Source organism: Sordaria macrospora, chromosome 1 (genome assembly GCF_033870435.1).
Source record: "Sordaria macrospora chromosome 1, complete sequence".
Taxonomy (NCBI): Eukaryota; Fungi; Ascomycota; class Sordariomycetes; order Sordariales; family Sordariaceae; genus Sordaria; species Sordaria macrospora.
The window spans coordinates 1,092,234-1,118,842 of NC_089371.1; the positions used below are offsets into that span (position 1 = coordinate 1,092,234).

At 51.4% G+C, this 26,609-nt stretch overlaps 7 protein-coding genes across 7 annotated transcripts; 2 read left to right on the forward strand and 5 right to left on the reverse strand.

Moving 5' to 3' along the window:
- Positions 1 to 170: 170 nt before the first annotated feature.
- Positions 171 to 4,116, reverse strand: SMAC4_09061 (uncharacterized protein). The gene is made up of 3 exons (XM_003344030.2): positions 2,271 to 4,116; positions 1,607 to 2,211; positions 171 to 1,535 (listed from the first exon to the last, which is right to left on the reverse strand). Exons 1-3 carry the CDS (start codon positions 2,693 to 2,695, stop codon positions 1,429 to 1,431), a joined length of 1,137 nt encoding a protein of 378 aa, XP_003344078.1. The 5' UTR covers positions 2,696 to 4,116; the 3' UTR covers positions 171 to 1,428.
- Positions 4,117 to 4,244: 128 nt separating this feature from the next.
- On the reverse strand, positions 4,245 to 7,452 carry SMAC4_09060 (uncharacterized protein). The gene is made up of 3 exons (XM_003344029.2): positions 6,484 to 7,452; positions 4,957 to 6,378; positions 4,245 to 4,840 (listed from the first exon to the last, which is right to left on the reverse strand). Exons 1-3 carry the CDS (start codon positions 6,929 to 6,931, stop codon positions 4,644 to 4,646), a joined length of 2,067 nt encoding a protein of 688 aa, XP_003344077.1. The 5' UTR covers positions 6,932 to 7,452; the 3' UTR covers positions 4,245 to 4,643.
- A 10-nt stretch (positions 7,453 to 7,462) lies between these two features.
- SMAC4_09059 (uncharacterized protein) lies at positions 7,463 to 9,971 on the reverse strand. Its single transcript, XM_003344028.2, has 2 exons — positions 9,603 to 9,971; positions 7,463 to 9,359 (listed from the first exon to the last, which is right to left on the reverse strand). Exons 1-2 carry the CDS (start codon positions 9,796 to 9,798, stop codon positions 7,783 to 7,785), a joined length of 1,773 nt encoding a protein of 590 aa, XP_003344076.2. The 5' UTR covers positions 9,799 to 9,971; the 3' UTR covers positions 7,463 to 7,782.
- A 54-nt stretch (positions 9,972 to 10,025) lies between these two features.
- SMAC4_09058 (uncharacterized protein) lies at positions 10,026 to 11,608 on the reverse strand. Its single transcript, XM_003344027.2, has 2 exons — positions 11,280 to 11,608; positions 10,026 to 11,207 (listed from the first exon to the last, which is right to left on the reverse strand). The coding sequence occupies exons 1-2, from the start codon at positions 11,302 to 11,304 to the stop codon at positions 10,834 to 10,836; spliced, it is 399 nt and encodes a 132-aa protein (XP_003344075.1). The 5' UTR covers positions 11,305 to 11,608; the 3' UTR covers positions 10,026 to 10,833.
- A 469-nt stretch (positions 11,609 to 12,077) lies between these two features.
- On the forward strand, positions 12,078 to 15,054 carry SMAC4_09057 (uncharacterized protein). Its single transcript, XM_024655396.2, has 5 exons — positions 12,078 to 12,441; positions 12,523 to 12,698; positions 12,777 to 13,072; positions 13,131 to 14,562; positions 14,734 to 15,054. Exons 1-5 carry the CDS (start codon positions 12,410 to 12,412, stop codon positions 14,853 to 14,855), a joined length of 2,058 nt encoding a protein of 685 aa, XP_024511290.1. The 5' UTR covers positions 12,078 to 12,409; the 3' UTR covers positions 14,856 to 15,054.
- A 244-nt stretch (positions 15,055 to 15,298) lies between these two features.
- On the reverse strand, positions 15,299 to 16,010 carry SMAC4_09056 (uncharacterized protein; the record flags this gene model as incomplete). The annotated part of the gene is made up of 3 exons (XM_066090888.1): positions 15,299 to 15,394; positions 15,534 to 15,867; positions 15,949 to 16,010. 3 exons carry the CDS (start codon positions 16,008 to 16,010, stop codon positions 15,299 to 15,301), a joined length of 492 nt encoding a protein of 163 aa, XP_065945497.1.
- Positions 16,011 to 16,803: 793 nt separating this feature from the next.
- Positions 16,804 to 18,923, forward strand: SMAC4_09055 (uncharacterized protein). The gene has a single exon (XM_003344024.2). The coding sequence runs from the start codon at positions 16,827 to 16,829 to the stop codon at positions 18,774 to 18,776; it is 1,950 nt and encodes a 649-aa protein (XP_003344072.1). The 5' UTR covers positions 16,804 to 16,826; the 3' UTR covers positions 18,777 to 18,923.
- Positions 18,924 to 26,609: the final 7,686 nt, after the last annotated feature.

The following is a 26,609-nucleotide window of genomic DNA, read 5'->3' on the forward strand; positions in this document are numbered from 1 at the left end:
TTCGAGTCTTCGACATTTGCATCGACATCAACTTCAAGAATTCAGGACTTTTAAGTGTAAGGTGTTTTCACATGATCGATCTGAAAACGGATCGATATACTGCGACTTGTAGATAAATCTCTACTATTATATGGCAGCTTGAAGATAAACATTCCTCTCTAAAAAAAAACCGAGTGTTCACGTACAGCTAGCTGACTCCGGAATGATCAAAACATAGCAAACAAACATGCATCATAAAAATCTGAGGATAAGAAAACCAAACCCAAAACCCTCCAGGAAACACTTGAACGCCGTCTGTGTCAAAAGGTAACAAAGGGGTACCACGTATCGATCGCCATCAGCATCTTCTTTCATCATCATGGTCGCCGTTGAGTGAGTGATCAAAGCCGCTTTTACATAGATGTAGATAGACGCCATCATGATCAAATCAAGTCACCTCAGCTCACTCTCAGTCTAACTCAAGACACAGAAAACGCCGTGGCAATGAGAATGCGAACCCACCACCACCACCAGAACACCTTATATAGAAGAAAACAATCTCAAAAAAAGACTTTGATTCTCACTCGTATCTCTCTCTGTTCAACAACAACTAATACGCAACTCTCTCTTCCGTAGGTACTACCCATTCGAATCCAGCCAGCCAGCCTTGTTGTAATTTCGCCTGTTTCCTAAAATCTATTTGTCTTGCCTTCCACTGATTTTCTTCCCTCCCTGGATTTCCCGCGCGCGAGAATGAAAAACCAAAGCAAGCAAGCAACTAAAGCCATACCAATATCCATACCGAAGAAAACGAAAACCGGCGTACAGAAAGGAAAAAGAAAAGAACTGGAAAGAGAACGTGAATAGGTCCAAGGAAAACAGATCGACACGCTGTTGTCGACTGAATACCACTGCTGGCTATCGAGTTGATTCTGGTAGCCTCAAGACTGTCAAGTAGGCTGTCTGTCTGTCGGGTAGTCGGTACCATCCCTCGGGTCTCCTGGCCTTAGCCATTCTCTTGCCTCAGGACACCCCGAGTAGAATCGGGCGAAAGTCAAGTTCTCCAGGATGCTGTAGCTCGGGACAGTGGTGCTGGTCCACTCAGTCTATTCCACCAATCTTGTACAATAGCAACTGTATAGTATAGTCGAGGGCCGAAGTGTTGAACGCTGTGTAATAGACGCCTGTACCATAAGATGTCTAGGCGACTCGAACCGAGGTAAGAAAGAGGCCCTTGTTGAGCCCTGCGATTATCCGGGATTCTTGATGGCTCATCCGATTGTAACCCATGAGATTGATATATCGCTATTCAGACTTTCTTCGTCTTTTTTTTAAAACTCCTCGTCTTTCCTTGTTCGGCCCATGTTCGAGGTCCGCAGACTTGGTGTCGTCTCCGGCCTAGAAGCGCATGTTGTCCGTCTTAAAGCCACGGCTGCCCTGCTGGTTGCTCTACTCCTGGCGAGGGCGCTTGGCCGGATGCGCGTTCTGTCCCCAGCCTTCCGACTGGCTTCCGGCGTTAAAGAAGCCTGCATTGAAGGGCTGCATTCCTGGGAAGCCTAGAATTTGATAATGTGTAAGCTTCACATACGTAGAAAAAGCAGTCGAACTGATGGTCATAGTGATTTACCTCCCATAGCAGGGTTCATCATACCCATAGCTGGGTTCATACCACCAGCCATGGGGTTCATGCCGTGCATGGGCATAGGCATGCCTCCCATCATGTTGTTGTTCATTCCACCACGGCCGCGCATGTTAGGGCCACCACGCATGTTGTTGCCCATCATACCGCCGCGCTGGTAACCACCGCCACCGAAGCCGCCGCCGTAGCCATTGCCGGCCATGGGGTTGTTGAAGCCGGCAGTGTTGTTGTTGAAAGCCATGTTGTTGCCCTGGAAGTTGCGGTTGAAATTCGGGTTCATGCCGCCACGGGGGCCGTTAAAACCGCCACGGCCGCCACGGAAACCACCGCTGAAGTTGTTGTTCGGGACAAAGTTGCTCTGACCGCGGTTGTCGAAGTTGTTAGGTCCGCTGGGAGCACGGTCACGGATCTCCTTGACAGCACGGTTCGGGGTGTCCTTCGGAAGCGTGCGGAAGGGGTTGACAACCGGGCTTGAGTAAATCACCGAGTGGCGCTTCTGGCCAGGCTGCTGACCGATCTCGCTCGACAGGTTATCGATCACATGCTTGGTTGCGCTCGCGGCTTGCTGGGAAGTGAACTCGACGTAAGCTTGTCTAAAGAATACAGTTAGCAGGCATATTCCTGATTTACACTGGCGGGAAGTTCCACATACCCCTTGCTTTTGCCGTTGACCTTGTGTTCGCTGAACGTGATATCCTTCATCTCAGACTCGCAGTTCGCCTGGCGCACCCAACCGCGGATATCGTCGTCCGTAGTCCACCAGTGGAGATCCGAGATCATCAGGGCAGTAGTAGCGCCGGGATCAACGGGTCGCTCATCGGAGCCAGGGGCGTCCTTGCGCTTCACGCCTTGCTGTCGCTGCTGGGGCGCTTGGTTCTGTGATGTCTGTTCCTGGTTGTCATGTGCGCCGGAATCCTCGCCGTGGTGGTCCTCCTGGTAATCCTGGTGCTGTCCGTCACCGTTCTCATGGTTGCCGTTGTCATCGTAACCATGGTGATCATTGTCACCCTGCTGCTCGCCGGACTGGTCATTGCCTGCATCGGCATAGACGTCGATCTCGAACTCCTCCTCGGCCATTGTAAATACGACTGGGTCCTTGGACTGGCAAGTGACTAGGTTGTGAAACGGGGGTGCCTGAGTTTTCAGGTCAACGAGTATGTGCTGTTCTCTCTGGAAAGCAAGTCTGAATTAAGAACCTGGCTATTGATCAGAAGTACAAGATTGTCTGTAGTGCGAGGTCCCCGAATCAGTAGCTGACAAAATAGGGTTCTGGAAGAATAGTCATGAAGCCGATGATACCCATCCGATTTCTGGCTGAGCGTTGAAGAAAGGCAGAGACGACGATAATACGCAATGACGAACGCGTTACGGGAAGGAAAAGCGGCCATGGTGTAGGAAAGCAAATAACAGCCAAAGGAGAGAAAAAGAGATAGGGAGAGGAAGGAAAGACAGAAAAAGGTAGAGTTTGCGAGTACGTACATTCCGATCCCCAATGACGACGGAAGCTGTTTTAAAGTTTCAGAAGACAGGAGAGGATGGCCTCGGTAAAAGAGATTTTGTTTCCTTCAAGACGGAAGCTCTGTGCTTGCAGTCTTGTGTTGTTCTTGTTTGTGTTCTTTCTTCCTTTTCTCTTCTTGTATCCCGAGCTGGTCTCAACTTCCTTCTTTCAGATTTATGACAAGTTCCCTAGAGACGCCTTCCGTGCTTGACTCGCGCAACGCTATGGGACGCGACAACTCGCAGTATCTTGCTCTGGTCCTGTTTGTAGAGTGCTGGTCGGCTGGAGACAAGGTCACCAGAGGAACGGTAGATAGAGCTGGATGGATGGAAACGGAGATCTGTAAGGGTTAATGGACAAAGTGACGTCTGATTGATAACTAGACTTCGGGTCTGATCGGTACTGGATAAGAGCGGACAGTCGAATATGCTGAGGGAGCCGGACGGGTTGACAAAGGGTTGTCGATTGGGGCAAGGTTGAGCCAAAAGTGATCGACTGGCTTGGGTTCTCCCCGCGTCGGTCGCTGCGTCTCTACGGGGCAAACAGGCGTTGGAGCTGGGCCGACTGTGATGATGCTCAAGGTGCCGACTGACGGATCTTGAGAAATCCACTGGTGGGCAGAGCGTGTCGAACTGCCTCGCGATAGAGATGGCTGATTCCGAGTTCTTCGATGCTGTGTGGACACGATTTGGTCGCCTGTTGTTGTCGGGTGGAATGGAAGAAAAGAGGTTCAGTTAGAAGGGGAAAGATGGTGCACGGGAGAAAAAGTTGCCCTGTTGAACGGAGAGCTTCGCGGCATGCAGTGGACGGGGCTTTGGTCCAACACGGTAGGTAGCGTACACAGCCTGGGCAGGTACCTTGGGGCTCGGACTGAGGTGCACGCGACGGCACTCAGAGCGGGAGAGGACCTCTCCGGCAATGGCACCCTGCGCCAATGGCTGGGCATGGTCTGGGCTTTGGGCTCCTTTCCTTGTTCGCGGCAGGCACACAGTTCCTGGACTGAACCGTGCGCAAGTTTGCTATCAACCGACAGGCAGCTGGCACGTCTGCTTATCGTGGCGGTGGTTAGGGTTGGCTTACAAGTAGGAGCCTTCCTCGTCGATGTCCGTAAAGATGCTGTGATGCACACGGGACGATGAGACCAGTGATGAGAAAATTTAGCGGTTGATTGTCTGGTTTGATGGCATAAGAAGCGGACGGCCAATATCTAGGTTAATAGCCTCCGGGCACAGCCTTTCTGAATCCGACTCGTTTATGTTAAAACTTAAAGGTACGCCCAAGGACAACATGTAGATTGGTGCTCTTTCATGACGATATTTTATCATTGTCGGTATATACCCATGCTATTGCTTAGCTACCTAGAATTCCCTATCCTTCCAACCGTCTTATAACGGTCCCTAATTCCGTTGCGTCCTAGAAACGCACAATCCATCTATCAAACAAACCCAAACATGAGGAAACCAAACATCAAGCTGTAAAAGTAATTGTTCACGAGACAACCAACCGACCCTCAAGGAAGCTTTTCAATCAGAACAAGTCATCATCGTCGTCATCATCAAACCCATACCCTCGCACCCCACCCCAGTTGAAGATACCCTCGTCCGGCTGTATCTTTTCGTTAACCGAAAGACCCATCCCCGGCTCGGCCTCATCAACATCGTTCTCGTTGTAAGAGTGCAATGTCGCCGTTCCAGCATTCATGGTCGGTCCATTCCATGATGACGCTAAGAGGGAGTGTGTTAGTCCAAAAAACCCAAAAAAAAAAATTTAAAATTTTTTTTAAAAAAAAGCCAGCGGGTGTATAAAACAAAAGGCCGGGGTTCAAGATATGTAAACTCACCAACAAGCAACGGCGCATTAGGATGCCATCCCACATCTCTCACCAGCGTCATCCACTCCCTCCTCCTCGCCGCCGGCGTATACCCCGGGATCCTCAAGCCCTCGGTGGCGCTCTTGACGTCGATCTTGGCGGCAACCGTCGCGTCCAAGTTCCAGACATAGACGAACCCGTCATACGAGCCCGAGTAGACATAGCGCGAGTTGGTGCTTCCGGGCGGCGAGAAGTGGCACCTTATCAGCGTTCTCTGCACTTTATGTCCCCGGAACGTGACCAACGAGTTATCGTGCGGGTGCGGCCGCCACATGTAATCGTGGTATTCGCCAAACCGGTAGTCGTACTGGTACCGGCGGCTGGCGGTGGGCTTGGTGGCATCGAGCCGCTCCACGTCGGCGGTGGACATGGCCATGCGCAGATCCCACAGCTTCATGGACTGGTCCTTGCCGTTGCTGAGGATGTAGCGCCCGTCGCCCTTGCTGTCGATGTACGTCAGGCCTTCCATGTGGCCGACGAAGGCGCCGGCTTCGCGGCGGGACGACATACTTCGCGTGTCCCATACTTTGATGGTGCAGTCGTCGGACCCCGAGTAGAGAATGTGCGGAGAGTGCTTGTCGGCGAAGCAGACGGCGTTCACGTCGTTGTCGTGGCCCTCGACGTTGTAAAGAGGCTCGCGCCGCTCGATGTCGTAAACGACTATTGAGTCCGCACCTGTGCCGGCCACCAGTGTTCGTCCGTCGCCTGAGAAGCGAATGGAGAAGATGGGAAAGGCATCCCGCCACCCTTGACGGACCATGCCACCGGCAAGATCGAGCGTGTATGGATCACCTGTGTCATTGGGGTCCGTAGGGGCGAAGCAAACTTGGCTTGTCAGAGATGTATAGGCAAGCCACTTGTTGTCTGGACTGAGGTCTGCATCCGTGAGAGTCCATTGGCCAAAGGGGTATCGGACAGTCTTGTAGTGTTTCCAGTTGTACGGGTTGGACGTGTCGTACATGCGAACCTTGAAGTCCTTGACACAGGCGTAGAAGAAGTTGCCGTCGTCGGAGAACTGGCCGCAGCACACGGGATCATCGTAGTGGACGACCATTTCTGGCTTGGACGAGGGAATCATCTGCTGAGCCATAAGCGCCAGATTGGTCTTTTGCTCCGTCCTATCGCCCAGCCCCAACTCTCGATCCAGTAACCGCCGACTAAGTCTCTTCCTCTTGCTATCTGGCTCCCTGAGGTCGAAAGCACCGAAAACACCTGACTCCATGAGCTTCCGGCCTTGGTCACTGGGCACTTTGGGAAAGGCAGGCACATAGACTGGCCTGTTTCGTCTGGGCGGTTCCCAGTAGTCGTCATCGTCGTCGATACCATCCATATCATGACCTTGGATAAGCGACAACAGTTGTCGTGAACCTAAGCGAGCACGACCGCCGCCTCCTGGGAAAGTGAAACAATCACCCTGTTAGCATATGTATTCCGTCTTCTCAAGAGGAATGAGATACCGCTTAACGGGGACGGTCAAAGTGACACTGTATCTCTTACCACGTAATATCTGAAGGATCCTCCTCTGCATTAAATTTCCAGCATCATTGTCATTCTCGTCATCATCTTCTTCATCATCATGGGCGCCCGGCGCTAGTTCGTCAATAACCAGCTCGAATTCGAGACCACCACTGCCGTCGAAATAGTCGTGGTCATCTTCGTCCTCCTCGTCATCGTGTTCGTCCTCGTCATCGTAATCCTCGTCTTCGTCCTCCTCCTCGTCTGCATGTTCTTGCGCTGGGTGATACACATAGTCGGCATCGTCCGAGTCCGCTTGGTCTTGGTCCTGGTGCTCCGCATAAGATCCATGTCCACCACTGCCACTTTCCAGATTCTCGGGTGGACTTTCATGAGAGCTCTCGAACGACGCATCGCTTTCGTTATCCGCTTCCCTAGTGACTGGTACTGCCGCAGCCATGGGCGGCTGTGTTATCGGACTGCTGCTCATTGTTTCCTGTTTGCAGGGGCGAATCTCTGTTTCTTTGAGTGATAAGCGAAAGGTGCTGAGATGCTAGAATCCGATGGTAGTGATCGCAGACGGGTGAGTAATCAACAACTGTGAGCAATAACAACGATGATCATCGAGTGTGGGCTGTGAAGTCGCCAGTCGATGTTATGAAAGTGTCACATTGTTGGATGAAATGAATTCAATGAGTTATATCAAAGACAACCAATCCGAACCGAATGGCAATGAAGGAGGAGGGGAAATCGGCTGCTTAGTTCAGCAAGTGCGATGACCCGGCAGCTGTGTCTCTCCAATGAAACTCCGCGTGTCTTTGATGCCCACGCTGCCGGTGACGACATGTTCTCCTGAACAATCGGATGGCTTTCTCCAACAGTGTGGGGGAAGGTCCGCTGTGACCACCGCGGCTTTTACTGTGCGAGACCCGGAGATAACGAGGTCACTTAGACAGGGTTAGGGTTGTAGATATCTCACTGATTTCGAGTTACAGGCCTACCTGACCGACCACATTTTGCTCCGGATTCATACCAATAAGGAACAGCAAGAATTGCTCAATACTGGATACATAGGGTTCTTGTTTTCTATCATCTACCTCAGTCATAGGAAATCTTGTTTACCCTTGGTTCCCGTGAACGTATAGTACAGTTCAGTCCAACTTCTTGTGTAATAGCTTAACCGAAACGCCAAAATCAACGCCAGTCTCGAGTGTGGCATAGAAAACATCATGCACAAACTTTGCCAACCGTAGAATGCAAATCCGGTGGGATGAAGCCCTTCATTCTCCCATAACCCATCAACCTGACCATCCCTTGTTTTCGGGCCCGTGATATAGGTGATCACTCACACTCAACCTGCTCAATCCTATGCACGATATCATCCCCGGTCTGATTGACCTCCAAGACCAGCGCAGACAGTTGCTTCCCGTGCCCGCACCCCGAGTCAAGACCGTACGCATATCGAGTCCCCTTGAACTTCTTCTTCAGCTTCTTCCTACTCCTTTCGGCTTCCACTCCGTTTCCTCCATTTTTGGGTGATCTCTTCCCGACCGTTCCCGTCTCCGCCGCAGTCGCTGCAGTCGTCGTTGTCGCCAACAAAGTGCTCGTCGCCGGGTCATCGTCGTCATCGCCATCATCACCATCACCCCCAGTCCCGCCAGTCGTAACAGTCTGCGTGGCCGTTCCCGTGCTCGTCGTAGTCGTGGTGGTAGTCGTCACGGTTCCTCCAGAGTACACATTGATTTCCACCTCGGATTCTGATTCGATCTCGACTTCCGTCTCGATTTCGATTTCCACGTCTCCTCCGGCGGTCACGTTGACCATTTGGTCGCCTGTTCCGGTGATCTGGCGGGCGCTGATTGGGATCGGGCTCTTGCCCAGGTTGATGGTGATGTCTTTGTCGACTTGCAGACCGGAGCGGGCGTCGTGGCCGTAGACGACGGCTACGCGCTTGGACGCGTTGTTGATCAGATTTTGCCAGCGATTCCAGGCGCGGGACCAGGGCTCGCCGTCGCGGGTGTCGAGGGGGATGGTGGTTATTCTTTTGTGTGTGCTGGTGTTGATGCTTCCGCCGTCATCCTTCGTTGTTTCGTCTTCTTCACTGTTGTTGTCGGGGGTTGAAGCAGTGGAGAGTTCGTAAACCAGGCTTCGCATGTTCATCACCGCCCACGGGTCTTGCTTCTCTAGTGGGAGAGATGGGATGAGGCCGCCGTGGACGACGACCACTTCTTTGGCGTTCCATGGCGCTGTCTTGGCTCCGGAAAGGTGGCCGACTCGGAGGATGATGGGCTGAGAGGCGAGCCAGTGAAGCTGAGCGGCACTGAGGGAGTGGGCGACGGCGATATGCTCTGGTTTTACCCCCTTGGGCTTTTTGTTCCGTCGTTGTCCCGCAGCGTCGACGGTGTCTTCTGCTTCTTTCTCCGACGCTTTCTCTTCACCATCACTCAGACCATCAGCTTCGTTTTCCGCCTTTCCCCACCATTTCTTGCCCTGCTTTTTGCGACTCAACCACTTTGCAGCCTCCAGCACGTGGTCGTCATGATTGCCTCTCACCGCACTCGCTCCTATATCCCTGGCGAACTGCACCAAGCCTCTGCTATCCGGACCTTTCGTCACCAGGTCTCCGGCAAGAATGAGATGGTCTGTCGTATTATCAAATGATATTTTGTCCAGAAGAGATTTCAGGGTGGTTAGGCGACCATGCGTGTCGCCTATGATAACCAGGCGTTTGTTATTGGTGACATCGGAAGAGGGTGCGGACGTTGGTGAAGGAATGGTGGTAGAAGGAAGATGTTCCTTGGGAAGGGTTGATATCAGAATTACAGGATTGTGGATTGCGTCGATAAGTTCGATGTCTGAGATGATGGGAACTTGGTGATCATCGCCGTCGTTCTGGGTGGCGAGAGGTTTCGAAGATTCTATAGACATTATTAATGAAGTGTTCTGGCAATCTATTGGCGGTGTTGCTCAGATAGCCCTGGAGGTTTAAATCCGTCAAACTGGATAAAGAACGGCAAAAAGACGAAGAGCTTGTGAAGAGGCTATGGACACAGGGTGCAATATCACAATATGAGACATGTGACGAAGAAACATTGTTGGAAGAAAACAAACGGGCGCATGACGGGTTTGGTGAAAGTGGAGACGGAATCGAGGACCCTTACGGTACGACGTCATTTCTGGGAGCTTTTCGGAAGCCTTCGTCGCCGGTCGATGAAAGAGCGATTGTTGTCCTGCGCTGTTTAGCCCGAGAAGGTGCATCGTGAAGAATGACAAAATCGCAAGCAATATGAAGCTGGTGCCGACAGCGGCGGAGCAGCGCCGTTGACGGAAGAAGCGTGCCATGGCTTCGGCGATCATAGTGTTGGGCTTAGGTAGTGTCGCATGATCTTTTAGGTTGTTTGTAGGATTGAATTTGTCGTGAGAAAAGTTTAGGAAGGGTGAAAAGAGAAATATGCGGGGCTGGTATGATGGGAAAAAAAGGGAAACAACTGCCAAGTTTCAAGCATGCAACAAAGTGATGCAAGTCGGACAGAATATATACAAGAAGAAAAGGAAATAGTTCGATTCAAAGCCATTGTCTCAAACCTCGATAGTCTAAACAATAGCAATCTTCAGTTTTGGTGATCATGTGTAACGGAGTGAAGTCCGCCCCTCCATGATTTAGCGTGTGTCTTGCGCCAGCTTTTATGATGGAGAGGCATGGATCTTTGCGAACCGGTACACGTACCCTTTCACACCTTCTTTTGCACGTGTAGGTAAAAGGCTTTCTGATAGGTGCGCCGTTGTTGGAGAGGGTGTTGGTCTCAACTTTCAAAGAGATTGTGGACTGACCGTTCTCAGAATCAGACAACTGCGGAGACTGGGCTTCACCTCAAGTTGACGATTCCACTGATAAACACCCGAAATGTTTATAGATTCAGGACTCGGACATTCCAATGCGTGACCTATGGCAAAATGATGCCCATATCTCTCTTTCTTGTACCCGTATTTCCCATCCGGCGAGCTCGACAAAGTTGTTGAATGGTGAGCTGCTCCCTGGTGATCTTGAATCGTCGCAACGCAAGCGCATGAAGGTGGAAGACTGAGGTCGCAGCACCACCTGTTTTCGCGTGGTGACAAGGCGACAGTGGTGCAGTTTAAACTCATATTTCGCCGTAAAATCCAAAACGCCTACCAATGCTGATACTTATATTCCACCCATAGCCTGTAGACCCTAACGCTTGCAAGTCGTACATGCCTGACCAGGCCTCATTGTTCCCGTCTCCGTTCCTTCATGATGGGATCTTCCATCGCTTCACTTTCCATCGTACAGCTTATTATTCCCCTTCCGTGTGCATAGTGGTTCGATGCAGGCTCAAAGCCCCCGTATCATATCGTATTGTATCGTCTCCATCACTTCTTGTTTGCCGCGGCAGCAGCCTGCTCTCTGTACTTCTGGTTCTCCAAATCCCTCCAGTCCGGCTCGGCCGCATTGTTTCCATCTGTGACGCCCTTGCCGCCAGCAAAGGCAGACTTGCCAGCATACAACTGGTAGCCCTCGCCGGACTGCTCGGTCTCCTGGAGCTTCTGGAAGGCGATGGGTTGGTTGCCGCGGAATCGCTTGCGCATGTCGACCATGCCTCGCCGGCAGTCACCGAAGGCTCTCTTGAACTGCTGGCATTGGGTCGGAAGGGTGTCGACGAGAGGAGGACGGAGGCAGTCGGCGGCCGAGTTTCTGTGCACCATAACGCACTCGGACTCCTGGAGGCATTGCGCCAGGGCGGCACCTGGAGGAGAGAGCGCAGTTAGCGATTAACCCCAGCAAGGTAAGCCTGAGCAGGGAGATTCTGGCAACTTACGGATCTCTTTACATGAGCTCGGCATGGTGACTTGGTTCTGCGGCGGTTGGTCAGAGAAACTTTGGCGGGCGACGAGTGATGGCGATCGGAACTCCAATCTCTAGAACGCGGCGGAATCCCATCACTGGGGTGCGCTAGTCGTGGGGCCGAACGGTTGTTCTAGAGTGCATGAGCATAGGGCACAATATGGTCTGTGCACTAGCACTTACACATTGCTCTCCAGAAGTCTCAGGGGTTCGACAAGTTCATTGGCTCCCGTCGGGTCCTCTTCCATTCTTCCATTCCCTTTCAGTGCTCTCGACTTTGTAGATTGACACCTGCTCGTCGAGCACCTCTTGATAAGACCATTATATCGTGTTGGTCTGTGATTCTCTTGGATGGCAACTACTACCTACCAGAAATAAAGTGTGCGGGTACACAAGATCTTGGATCTCTCAGCCCCATGCTTTAGGTTGTGCACCCCAGGAGCCCGAGCCAGGACCCCTCCACGATCTTCATTCTCCAAGGCGCCATCACCGACCCATCTGATACCTGAACTTCCACTTCGGGTCACATCTGTTCATAGTAAACCATCCTTCAATATCATCCTAAACGACACTGAAACGAGGAGCCAATAATCAAATCGAAAACACTTTATAGACTCTGAATGGTTCACCTACTTATGCAGAAGAGCTAAGAGAAAAGGAAGGTGCTACAGGAAAAGGAGGGTGTGCACACCGCTTGCGCTTCTGAGCTTCTTTTTTGTCCTAGCTTTTGCATGTGACCCTGACATTGTGACATCACATTGGATCAAACCGCTCCTTCTCAAATCTTCGCCGCCTTTTTTTCCTCTTATCACCAACCGACCAACAACTTGTTACCCCGTACGTTATATATAATAATTTCCAATTAATCTTTGGCGGCACATCTGCTTTTGTATACACCTTTGTACCGTCCAGCCGTGGACATTTCTATTCTTTCTTCTACCTACACACGAGCTCTAGACTCGACGAAACTCCTCGGGAGCTATTGATTGCCCTGCCCTTCTCGGTCAGATCTCTTCCTTGCAAAAGCTACAGCTATCGATCACTTCGACTCCTGGTATATCCAACTTAGCGCCAATGCGGGCATAGTCGTCGAAAGCCGCCACAATGCCTGTACCATTTCTCGGGCGACTCGATGTGTGAGACATGCCTCTGTTCTCTCTACCTAACAATCCCGTATCTCGGTGCACTTGTCTAACGTCTTATCTTGTCTCCAATAGCACCGAGTATGTTGCGCTTATCGGGTCTTTCTTGCTTGTGGGACTCGAGGCCCTTATTCGTATCCTGACGCTTGCCCTGCCTAATTCCCTAATCACCCTATTCTACCGATTATCGAGACGACTGTTCAATCGATGGACATCACCAGCACAGAAGTGGGCGGAGGAGAGGAGACAACGTAAGTGGCATCAGTATACACCCTGGGCCTTTGTCGGTTATCATTTAACAACATACTAACCCCGAGCGATATATACAGCCGTCTCTGCAGCCGTCCGAGACGCCTCTGATTTTGTCGACCTTTGTGCCCTGTTCGGATACACCGCGGAAGAGCATGTTGTGCAAACTAAGGATGGATATCTGCTCGGTCTGCATCGCTTGGCTTACAGAAAAGGCGAGGAGGATACAAAGGTCAATAGAGGGCCGAACAGCGTCAAGAAGCGCGTTGTCTACCTCCACCACGGTCTGCTGATGAACAGCGAGGTTTGGGTCTGCCTCACGGACGAGCAGAGGTGCTTGCCCTTTGTCCTCGTTGAGCGCGGCTTTGATGTTTGGGTAAGTTGTATTGCTTCTAGTCCAGTCGAAAACACCACTAACAAAGTTCACCTTCCAGTTTGGAAATAACCGCGGCAACAAATACTCCAAGAAATCCGTCCACTGTTCGCCCATGTCGCAGAAATTCTGGAACTTTTCGATTGACGAGTTCGCCTTCCACGATATTCCCGACAGCATTAGCTACATTTTGGAAACCACCGGGCAGCCGTCCTTGTCATACATCGGTTTCTCTCAGGGCACAGCGCAAGCTTTTGCTAGTCTGTCTATCCACCCGAAGCTCAACGACCAGGTCAACGTCTTTATCGCTCTAGCCCCAGCCATGTCTCCGGCCGGTCTATCCAATGGCATTGTCGACGCCCTCGTTAAAGCATCACCGCAGGTTCTATACTTGCTTTTTGGAAGACGCTCTATTCTGAGTTCGGCAACCATGTGGCAGTCGATCCTCTACCCGCCCATCTTCTCCAAGGTCATTGACATGGGACTCAGCTTTCTCTTCAACTGGCAGACCGAGAACATCAGCACCTCGCAAAAGCTTGCCGCATATCCGCATCTCTACTCGTTCACAAGCACCAAGTCGGTCGTTCACTGGTTCCAGATTATTCGCACCAAGTCCTTCCAGATGTACGATGACGATGTCCAGCCGCCGCTCATGCTTTCAACCAGCAGCAAATACACCAAGGTCGCCAAGTATCCCACCCGCAACATCAAGACGCCGATCGTACTAGTCTACGGGGGCATCGACTCCCTTGTAGACATTAAGGTCATGCTTCGCGAACTACCCACCCAGACGGTGGCCACCGAGATCCCACACTACGAACACCTTGACTTTCTCTGGGCCCGTGACGTTGACGCTCAAGTCTTCCAGCACGTCTTTGATGCACTCGAGAGTTTCACCGGAGCCGAACACACCAAAGAAGAATACGAACGCTATCGAAGCGCCCGACACGTCAGCTTGAGCGCCAGTGCCTCGTTCAATCGCTTCGTTCCTAACAAGAACGGCGATACCACTGCCGCCGACAGCGACGTCAGCACTGCCGTGGCCGGGAGTGTCCGTGACGGCGAGGAGCAGTTTGTTAACGCCGACGAACACCAGGAACGGCTGGACCAGGTCAACGAGCTAAGAAGCATCAGATCTTTTGATACGAGTAGTAGCCCGAAGAAGCAACAGCTACATCAATCATCACACCAGGCTCGTGAGAGCCCTATTACGACCCCTGTCGGCAGCTTCAAAAGCACTTCTGGCTCCATGCTTGGAACCAACATCCTCAAGAGACCAAATTCGAGGCCCACAAGCCCAATGTACCCCGGTTCCTTGGATACACGATTTGAGAACAACTCGAGACCCGAATCGCCGTCGTCAGGCAGGAGTCCCGACTCCGAATATCAAGGCGCATTACCTTCGATTACGCCGCCCAAGAGGAGGGGAACGGGTACGAGCCAAATGAGCTTGAATTCGCTCAGGGGTGGAAAGGGAATCAGTCTCGGTGCTAGTGAGTCTCCTTGATTCTGCGTGCGTGCGAGCGAGCGAGCGTGTTTGCATTATTTGGTGGTTTTTTCTCTCCCCTTTTAGTTTTCAGCGCGGTGTGTGTGATGCAGAGTTGAGTTGGATTTCCTATTCAAGAGCTGGATACTAATCGGGGAACTTTCCTTATGATAAACAGGCAGAGCGGTAGGTGGTGTTATTACAAGTGGTGCTGAAGTTCCACTTGCTGCATTGGCAGGAAGCAGCTCGGATGAGGCGGGGAACTTGAGGAAGTTGAGTAAGAGTTCGAATAAGAGGTAGTATTCGAGGAGTCGGAGCCAGAGCCGGAGCGGTAGTGGATCGTGGAGCTTGTTTGGCGCAGGAGAGAAAAGTTGCCGGGTAGCATAGCGGTAGTAGGGATGCTGAGTATGACGAGCATGAACGATAAAACAGCGAGTACGACTGTAAAGTACCTATTTCTAGCTTGCAGATAAACTGTCTGTTTCATGCCTTACTTTTGATCTCCAAGAGCGGTCTTTGGCTTGACTGCAGTGCTGAGCACCGATCGTTCCCCTAAATCAACGAAAGTCAAGGTTGTCAGGTTAAAGCATGTGCGATATGCTGCTATTTCCACATTGTCAACTTTTGTTGTCGATGCTGTTAGAGTTTTATCACAACATCCGAAACGTCCCATTCAGATAATCACCATACCACCCACACCTTATGTACTCACCAAAAACGACTTCCTACCAAGTAACTCACTTCTACTCCGTCTTCTTTGCTCCCATCACAACAGTCCTCGGCCTATCCGGCCCAAACAACCCCATCAAGTACGCCGTCCTCGTCAAAAACAAGAACATCTACACATGTATCTGTCAGCTTCATGCATAATCACGCACTCATAACCTAAATCCACCCCACGAACTATGGAAACCCCAACAACTCTGGAAATGAATACCGAAAGATGGAAGAACAAGAAGAGAAAGAAAAAAAACTCACAGTAACACCCAAATTCCCCCAAGTCATAGCATTCCACCCCCTCACATCCACCGTCCCCTCCCACCCCAGCGCCTCCGCCGTGATCAGCATGTGGCCCAGGTCCGCCACCCACAGCGCAATCAGGTAATTCCTGACTACCTTTAGCTCGCAAGGGGAGTATAAGACGCCGATGCCGACGAGGAAGGCCAGGAAGTACATGTTGCCTAGTTGGCGGGTTGTGGTGCGGGAGGCTGGGGGGTAGGCTGTTGATTGTGAAGAGGATGGGGGGTGGGAAAGGAGTTGCTGGTGGGTGAACCAATCGGGGTTGAGGATGGCGGGGAGGAAGCCGGAGAGTCTAAAGGGGGGAGGCGGGTGTTAGTGAGTGTGACTGGTGATTATGGGGGCTTGAGGGGTCAGGGAGGAGGAGGAGGTTTACAGTGAGATAGGCTCAAATTTCGTAAAGACGAAGCGCGGAAATGAGGGGAGTTGGGATGCCATTTTCGGTGCCGGTTATTGTTTATTGTTGGTTGTTGTTGGTTGTTAATTCGTGATGGTGATGGTTGACCGGTGACGGTGAGTGAATGAAGGTAAATTATGGTTCTGTATAATAGCGACAAAAAAGGTGAGGTATCGCGAAAAGGTTACATAAAGTGACGGGCGCTTGTTTACTTTCCCGGTTTCCCCTGTTGTCCATGTTCAGGGTAGGCAGCAGTTAAGGGGGCCAGCCGAGAAAGACGAGTTGGACTGGAACAGGGGCCACTTGGAATTGCTTGGATCAAGGCGTCTGGACCGTTCTTCCTTGATACAGAAACTTAAAAGACGGACTGGACTGTCTCTTTGATCGCGCTGGATTAATCGTCGAATTTACTGCATCACTCGAACGTCAACATCCAACATCCCAATTTTTCAATGCTTCAGCCAGGTTTGAAAGAACCGAAACGTGCAGGCAAGGCGCAGCTGCTGGTCCTGAATTCCAGCGGCCGAAACCCGGACTTGGGAGTTAGAAAATGGTCAGGGTTAGGGTTACGTCCGACAATAACTGGAGGTACGTCACTCGAGATGACTCTTATCGGCCAACGACTCTAGCGCGATAAGAACAATGCCCCGCTGAGGTGATGCCCGTCAGGGAACTTTACAGTTGACGTCTCATAGCTTCAGGCACGTCAAAGGCGGACACCTATCATTCATCAACACCAACATATAAATCGAAGCGCATCTTGTCCACTCACTGGCCGCTAGCCCACTTCAAAAACCAACCGTCATCCCCGCCACTAAACTCCATCATCGCCCACGCTTCCTCAACTGTCCGACAAAATGGCCAGCAACCAGGAAGACCTCCAGCGGAGGCCCGTCTATCTATACGACATCGACCCCCAAATTCTAAACACCATTGCTCTCAAGTCAGATACTGGCATTACAGACGAACCAGTCGCCGAAATCGCCAAGCAGACAACCGATTCCGCAGCAGCTGAACCCACAACCTCGGGGTCTCAAGCCAGCTGTTCGCTATGCGGCCTCAAATTCGATCATGTCCAGGAACAACGGAGTCACCTGAAGACCGATTTTCATCATTACAACCTTAAACAAAAACTCAACGGTCTTGAACCAGTAACCGAGGCCAAGTTCGAGGAGCTCGTCAACAACCTCGACGAGAGCATTTCAGGCTCGGACCAGTCAGACAGTGAGGATGAGGAAGAGGGTCAGGACAAAGACACGCACATGTTATCTGCACTCTTGAAGAAGCAGGCCAACATTGCAGGAAAGAGGGCAAAGGAGGATGGCGACGATGAAGAGGACGGAGGGAAAGCAAAGACATCAAACGGATCACAGCCATTGCTCTGGTTCACATCCCCAAAGTTACCAGAGAACTCCTACTATGGTGTCTACAAAGCCATGTTGACCCAGGAAGAGCTCAAGAAGGAGGACGCTATCGTGGACGCCATCAAATCCAGGCAACTGGCGCCCATCACCATGGGCAAACCGCCAAAGGACGCCAACGACCTCCCACCAAATTACACCGGCAAGCACATCTTCATGTGCATGATCGGCGGCGGACATTTTGCCGCCATGATAATCGCTTTGAACCCACGCAAGACCAAGCATGGAACTACTGGACCTCTGAACAAGGAAGCCATCGTACTGGTCCACAAGACCTTCCACAGATACACGACCCGTCGCAAGCAGGGTGGCTCGCAGTCTGCCAATGACAATGCCAAGGGCGCTGCCCACTCTGCCGGTGCCAACCTCCGTCGATACAACGAGCAGGCTCTCGTCGAGGATGTTCGCGGCCTGCTGGCCGAATGGAAGGGACTCATCGACACATCCGAGCTGCTCTTCATCCGCGCCACAGGCTTAACCAACAGGAGGACATTATTCGGCCCCTACGATGGACAGGTCTTGCGAGCGAACGATCCCCGCATTCGTGGTTTCCCCTTCATGACCCGCAGAGCTACTCAGAACGAGCTCATGCGCGCCTTTATCGAGCTCACCAGGCTCAAAGTACGACAGATCGTCCCCGAGGCAGCCGCCCCAACTGCCGCCGAGTCATTGAAAAGACCAAAGAGCCCTAAGCCGGCCGCGGCATCGAAGCCGACACTGTCCGAGGAGGAGGAGACACTTCTCTTGCATACCCAACAGATCCAAGCCCTGGTCAAGCGCTCCAAGGTGCCCGCTCTTCTGTCCTACATCAGCACCAACGACATTTCTTTGAAGGAGTTCCGCTTCTTCCCAGCAGACCACCACACACCCACGCCCCTCCACCTCGCCGCATCCCAAAACTCGGCGGCGCTCGTCACAGGCCTCCTTACCCGCGCCGGCGCGGACCCTACCATCCCGAACGGAGACGGCAGAACTGCCTTTGAGCTCGCCGGCGACCGGGCCATCCGCGATGCCTTCCGCGTTGCCCGTTCGGAACTCGGTGAAGAAAAATGGGATTGGGAAGCCGCCAAGGTGCCCGTCGGGCTATCGCGGGATGAGGCGCTGAAGAGGATGGAGAGGGAAAAGAACGAGGCAAAGGAGAAGGAGGATCAGCGGAGGAAGGCGGAGGAGGAGAGGCTGAAGAAGGAAGGGCCCAAAGCGGATGCCCCGAAGAGCGGGAAAAGAGCGGGCGGAAGCGTGTTGGCGGCTGCGATGAAGTTGACGCCACAAGAACGGAGGGAGGAGGAGGCCAAGGGACTCACGCCGCAGATGAAGATGAGGTTGGAGAGGGAGAGGAGGGCGAGGGCGGCGGAGGAGAGGATTAAGAGGTTGCAGGGTGGGCAGTGAGTAAGTCGGAACGTAAAACTGTATGGCAGGAGTTAGATAAAGGTGTCGTCAAGAGACACCCGGCGATTGCATTCGGCTATACCATATGGAGTTATGAGAAAAGAGTCACAACTCAATGGAATCACTTCGGTAGGCTCTACGCTTTACCAGTACGGCGGCTTAACACATCTTCATTCTCCTATTCCCGTGTTTGGTAGGTCCACGGACAACGGAAAGATTCATCAAGCTTGTTGTGATCATGTAGCACCTGCATGCCAGTAGGAAAGATCGGCACCTACAGTACAGCTTATGATGAGGAAACGCAAATCACGGACTCCTAATCCATTTTTATCACGGACTACCTAAGGTATGCAAAAAACCCAACCCCTTGATGGTTTGATGAGCTCTTCTTATATATTCTCCCCTCACAGTTCGTTCCCCGACACAAACTTACCAGCCAGCGGCTCACTTTCTCGCCGTCTCTTACACATCCAGTCACCTAATGAGAGTTGGCAAAGTCAAAGTTACAGCCGGCCGATCAAGTGCCATTGTCTAGAAGAGCCATGCAAAAAGGATGTGCTACCGGTTCCATGTCACCATTTTTGAGCAATGAGGAGGACATGGAAGTGTTTAGGCTGGCTGGCTGACTTGCTAGCTGGATCCAGCACCCCACCCCTATATGTTCTTTCTCGACATAAGTGAATGTCTCCCCACTCCTTTGTTCAAGCCTCAAGGGAAGGCAGAGAGGTAAGTGCCCTCAAGCACTGTGTACATTCCAGTCTCCTCCTTTAGTTCCTCTCTCACCGCACCGAACCACACAGCACCTCCGCACCCCTCACCTCACCTCACCTCACCTCACCTATGCGGTCAACGGAGTATCTATCTGATCCCAATGTGGTAAATCATCTCTCCATTTGTTCGGAATCCTCTCGCGTTTTGCGCGTTTAGTCCAAGTCCAGTCCGGTTCAGTCTTCTGGCCGCCTGTTGTGTGGTTACCTCAACCTCTACCTCTACCGAACTATCGGGTCATGGCTCGGAACATGGACTGGAACTTTCCCCGCCAGACCGTGAAATCGCGCTCACAGACTGGAGTCACAGGCGGGCGGTGGCGGTATGTGTCACACCTACCTGGTGTATCATCTTTCAAGGTTCAAGGGGATGGATGGCTCAGTCGTAGGCAGATGAGCTGAGGTTACCACATGAAGATCTGATGGGGGTACGTGACGACCAGACGTCAGTGAACTGAACTGGACCCCGAACTACACCTGATGTACATCACATCATCACATGAAAAAGCTTGACCTCCCTCTCTGAAGTCTGATCCCGAAAGGGGGAAATGCGATATCTCCTCCCTTGTCCCTTGTCCCTTGTCCCTTGAAAAGGCGATTTCGCGATTTCGCGATCCAACGTCATTTGACAGCGGGAAGTGGAAACTTCAAAACCCTAGAGGCAAAGACCTTCTGGGACAGTGGGAGGGGTTGCGGCAAGAGAGGGCGGATAGGTATAGGTGAGGATGATTAGTTCTTAGTTTAGTTCCACTTCCACACGTGTAGTGTAGTGTAGTAATATCGGGATGTGGTTGCGGCAACTACTTCCGGGGCTAGGATAGCCTACCACATCTATGACAGACAAAGGTGAAGTGAATGGTGACGAGGACATGAACAGATTACCTAGTTTCACTATCCGTTTCAAGATAAGCACTAGAAACTTGAACACACCTCACCAACGGGTGGGCATCAAATGGGAAAGGTCATGTGATAGATATCTATCTCAGTTTACCTATTTCGACCGGTAGTAGTCTTCGGGAGCCAGTCAGGGATTCAGGGTCAGGACGTGATCCTTGACACTGGGGCGCTGAACTGAGGCAAAGAACTTTAGGGGTATTGTGGCTTTTCCACCTAGTTGCTCGCTTTCGTTGCGCGATAGCTGAACTTGGCGTTTCTACTTTGACATATGGAGGCAACCATGTGGTGTGAGTTGTCTACTACGGTACGTATGGTGAAATGGGATGCTTGGTCCTGTCTAGTTCTTGGTGTTTACTGAGCGTCTACCACTTCAGTGTCGGAGTGTCGACGACCATTGTCAGTGGGTGGTTTGCCGCTTTGCATGTCCCTTTGATACAACCATGCTCCTGAAATGTAAGATATGGGCATGTTTGAAGTAAACTGCTTAGCCTCTTTAGATTTCTGGTACGGGAACTTTTGAATATGTGTTAATGGCGGGTTGGGAAACGTGGCTGGATGGTATTTTGCGGCGCGTACGGTATGTTGGTGATCGAGACGGAGACAGCCTGTGTGTGGTTGATATACGCGCGGAAACAATCGGGCACAATACAGGTAGTATCATTATCAAGCTCTTCTTAGAGCTTTATCTTGATCCATCATCATGCTTTCTTCACTGTGTTATCATCGCGGTGCGGTTCAGCTCCGAGTCATTGTTTGAGTGAGGAGAAAGGACTGGAGGAGGCGTTAACGGCATTGAGGACGGGAACGACACCCGCATGTCCAACCCTAACCCGCCTCCAACTTACATACCCGACTCCAAGTCCCGAAACTCTCTAACCGCCAAGCAGTCAACCGCCATTCACAACTTTACTCCAATGCTGCACAACTTCACCTTCACATGATCTGTCTGCATAACTCGACACCACGTCCTAGGTCGCATCAAGTCGGTCCTCGCGAACAACCCGCGCGGCCGACCGACCGTCCGTCCCTACCAAGCACCACTAACCCCGACTCCGATCCCCGATTCCGATGTAACGGCATTTGGGAAAGTACCCTTCTCCAAATTTCATGTACCTCCAAGTACACTTGCACACACACTGTCTCTTTTTGGCTCTATCCAAACAGCTGTCGTCCATCTCCAACTGTGGTTAAGCTTAAATCCGTTTAGGGTAAAGTCCGGCCTGAAACTCTCATGGTGTTGTTGTGCCGGGAAGTTCTCTCCGTTTGTACACAGTATGAAGTTTGCTTCCTCCAATCCCCAGTTTTGGGTGCGGGAAGAGATAGCCTAGCATCATGATGAATCATGGATGGATGGATGGAAAAGAGAAATGCATATGAAAATGATGTGCAACGAAAGAGGCTGCTTTGTTTTGAGATCGACGGAATCTGTGAAAACTTTTGCTTGGTGGTGATGGCTTCAGTTGGGGGATCTCCTCTTGTTGATGTCGTCAATTGTGTTTCGCCGATTTTCCAAAGTATCGCGTTTTTGTGAGAACGGAAGACGAGCTTGACCCCAACGCTTTTTTTCCTGTATGCCAAGGCAATGGAAGCCGCAGTAACGTAACAGAGTGTAGGGAGCGCGAAGCGCATATCCTCTCTGCCTTGCAACGATCTAATGCTTTGAAGCATCAAATAACAGCCTAGCAAAGACGACGATAGCTTTCGTTGGGCATCGTACTTCAGGGCTTGGGAGAAGAGTTTTTCATTCAATACTTCATCTCCGCGCATGGCTGGCGGCGTAGCTACCTAGTAAGCCCAAATCCAGTCATGGACTGTTTCAACCACCACCACCAACAACCAACGCCCATGGATGTGCTGAGCCGAGCCACCAGGCCGCATACTACCTTACCCAAAGACAGCGCAATACCACGCCAGAAAACAGGTACGGTAGTGTACGCGTATTACGTACCCTCACCGGCGAGTGCCCCGAAAGACAGACGTAAGCGGGGCGGATATAGCTTACAAGAAGGATAGTGGAAAGGCAAGACAAGCCAAGCCAAGCAACCAACTGCGCGGAGCCAAGCATAGAAAAACCCATTCGGTTATTACACAGCCCAAGATGGGCTGAGATTGCCTGAAGCGGGCAGATGGATGAGTGGCTGAAGGGTGATATGACCAAGAAGAGTCCGAGAGGTCTTGAAGATGATGCACATGGCATTGTTGGTACATGTGTTGAACAGGATCGAAACTAGGTAAAAAGACAAAAGGATCCGAAGAAGAAGGAGTGATGATGTTACAGCAGCAACAGCAGCAGTCTGGACCGTGATCATCGACATTCGATCCAAATCTTAAACGTCGCTGATCCGATAAGTGGAGGTCATACATCATCAGGATCGTAGAAGCTTCGAAGCGAGGGCTGATCGGTCAGTGATCCTTTTCGTATCTCAAGTCGAAACTGGTGTCGTCGCTGCCGCCCCCTTGCTCAAAATGTCAGGGAACGGGTGCTGATAGCGGAATCCGTACCGTTATTGCCCGAACTGTTATGAGTGCCAACAACTGCGAGTGGTTTATACATACTCGTTCAGGTAGACCGTCTGACGTTAGACAACGCCCTGATGCCAGGTTAACACCTTTTGAAGCATAGTATAAAAGTGAGGTTATCACGAAGCACTAAAAGAGCGGGCCACTGGTCAAGCACGGCGTTAAGTACCGAAAATCATACCAAGAGAAAAAACATACTGTGTGCACTAGGATCCCCTCTCTTAAGAATTTCTGGGCGAACGAACGATGAGTGTTCTTCGGCCGAAGCTAGTGAGAGAAAGATTTTCCCTCCTTGCTCGCGATCGTCGAACTAGCGGATGAGAGTTTTTCTTGATGTTTTCATCGGTACAGTAGTGTTGCTGACAAAAGATAAGAATTGGGCGAAGCTGTGCTGTGCTGTGCTGTGCTGTCACCTACCTCGGTTCGGTTGGGCGAGTCCCAGTTTATTTCATCGCGGAAGGGTTTCAATTTTTCGAGATCTCGTAGTGTGTATATCAGATGGTCCCTAAAGCTAGGACTCGTTGATCGAGTGATGTGGTTCGACGCCAAACACTCGGTGAGATCCAAGCACAGCCGATAATGGATCATGATGAAATCTGCTGATGGCACAGGACCACAGGACCACGAAACGATTGGGTGAAACTGTTAAAAGAAGGGTTGGGGAGGACGGGGTCCCCAGGTCCCTGAGGCATTTCATTCGGTTTCGACAAAATTTTTATTCTCTCTTGTGTTCGCGGGTAGGAGTCATGCCGAGAGAATTGTTCCTTCTCGATCGAACACGTCTGGAACGCTGACTATCGCCAACTATCGAAGCCGTCCACGGATTTTTAAGACGACTTTGCTGCAGTGACGATTGGTGTTATTTCCGATCCAATCCAATGCCCGTGCGGCAGTTCATCCCGCACTCGGGCACCACCCAACCAGCTCACCGAAACCCCAAAACCCGGCGAATGAACCGCTGCAGCTTCTGTGAGATGAACTCCACAGTCCCACACACCCGAACCTGTCCCCAAGCAAGCAATCGCCCGCCAGCCGGCCCGTCACCGAAAACACCCCCCCCCCCCCCCCCCCCCCCCCCCCCCCCCCCCCCCCCCCCCCAACACCATGCCTGTGCATGCGTTTACGCTGGGCGCTGTCAACTTTTCCCGCATGTACACGTGTAGTGTAATGCTTAGGTCCGTCCCTCTTATGTCAGCGGTCAAGTCTTGAAAAGTTGACATTTGTCATGCAATTTCTCGGTGCACCACCCGAATTCGAGGAAAAGACAGAGTTTAAAAATGCCCACCCACTAGAGGCTAGTTATTTATCACACATTTGTAATGTGATTTTGGTGTTACGTTAGAGGTCTTGGAGGGCCTGGAGGGGAAGGAAATCGCAGGGGCACGGACGGAACGGACAGTGAGACGGACCCGGGAATTCGGCCAGGGCAGGCGCTAACGTGCACTAACACTTACACGCCCGCCGGGACGGGCCAAGCGGACAGTGCTTAAACTCCGTTCCCCGAGATATCAACCTAAGGCGTCGGGTGCATGATGTTTCCCCATGGGCAACAACAACAATATTGGTTCATGAGCGTTGAACGACATCCAGCTTCTTGCACAAAGACGGGCTCCTTCCCTCAGAGTTCATAACTCCCTACAGTATGGACCCTCACTGCATGCCAAGTACCCTAGCCTCACCTCACCAAGGCGGCCAGACCCTTCCAAATCCCAAATGACCAAAATCCTTCCAGGTCCCTTCACTAAACCACCAAGCCAAGCCAAGGCCAAATAGTTGGGTGTCACCATGGGCCGTCCCTGAAAATCAACAATCACGATTCTGCTCATACACATAAGATCCATCAGTCATCGACCGGCCGGCCATGTGCGTGTAACTTGCCCTGAAGGATCAAGGGTCCGACGCCTCCAAAAATCCATCCGGAAGCAATTCTAGAACGCCGCGGTAACGAAAGGTCCGGACATGCATACCCATATCCATATGGATGGGATGGGATGGGATAACCGAGTTTGTGTTGTCGTTCTCCTGCTGCCGCCGCCACTGAGTAACCAACCACCTGCTTTCCGCCAGGATATATGAACAGCTTGATTGAGCGGCAAGCGGCAAAGCAAGGCACGGAGGACTTTTTGTTATCACTGTGTTATGTGACGACGGCGATGACAGGATGGTTTCAAGATGTGATGTTGATGGTGATGTTTGTTGTCGATCTCTTTCGATATCACGGTATGTACACTAACTGCGCTGTGTCTGCGCTTGTCCGTGCCTGTACCTGTACCTGTGCCCCCACGCAAGCCTTGTGCTTGTGCTCGTGGTCTTGGTCGTGGGCGCTCACCCGTGCCTCGGCCGGGTAGTTTTATGGTTTACGGCTCAGCCTTGCCTGCCTCATGTCTCAAGTTCAGTCCCAAGGTTTATTATATGCCCTTTTTGGGTGTGGGCAACTTCGGTGGGAAATGTTGACTGACGGTGAAGGTTGTTCAACAGGCTTTTGTTTTATCGTGCAGGCAGGTACAAAGATCGACCGAGAAAGAAAAAAAAAAAGACACCCTCAAGGCGGGCGTCATGTCGATCAAAGATAATCAGATAATCAGCCCGAGCGTTTACTATATCCACTATGTTTACACTACCGTAAGGTAATCTTGATATCATGACGGGGCTCGCGGGGCAACTGCCAACTAATCTACTGTTTGAATACCATACAGTAGAGGTAGTGATCGCCGCCGCCGTGCGAGAAGTCGAGGACCCTAGTATCTCACAATTCTTTTTTTTTTCGGCCTGGTTCCTTTTACGTGTAACCTAGCATATCTTGCACGGCCGCGGAATCTAGCTCCGCGTTGCGTGGAACGGGAAGTTTTTGCATGGTGTGGTATTTTACCAAGCTTACCAGATATGATGTGCCCTTGAAGAAGAGTGATTGGCTGACTGACTGGCTTCAGTTAGGTATGCGGCCGCGTGTGCTATCTATGCAGAGAGAGGTATTAGGTATACCTAGTTGTGCCTGACTGACTTGCGACTCAAAACACCTATATACACAGTACATTACAGGTCTCAGATCCGACCCGTCGCTGTGCTGTGCTGACCTGCATAGAAGCAGGACAGGAAACAGGCCTGCAATATGCATGGTGCTTTCTGCTTTGTTTTAACGCCGAGCAATGAGCGAGTTGATATGTGTAAAAGGGCGCCACGATTACTAAAGAATGGGTATGCATTACATACTTACTCACTACCTAGGCTCACTAGGGCATCATCTCCAGAAATTGCATCCAGGATCATAAATGCAGTAAATGTCATGAGGAAGATATTAAATCCGAGGTTTCAACCCTTTCGCTGTTTGATTCGTGCTTGCAGGCCATCTCTGCTGAACGCAGAAATCACTGTAAATATCCCGCTGGTAGGGGCCACACAAGAGAAATAAACACTCGGCGTCCGGTAAACCGAAACCACCGACTCTGTTTTTGTGTGATTGTGTGACTAAGTTGTTGGTGACCCCCCAACCTGCACAAGACCCTGAAAAAGGCGAAGACAGCGACGAGCAGAATACTAATGAAAAAGACCCCGTTCGGGCTTGCTGACATTACTAGTAACCACCACATCCTTTCTTCAAGGATAGGTACCTTAGCTAAAGTAAGCAGCCATGCTATGCAATGCAAAAATC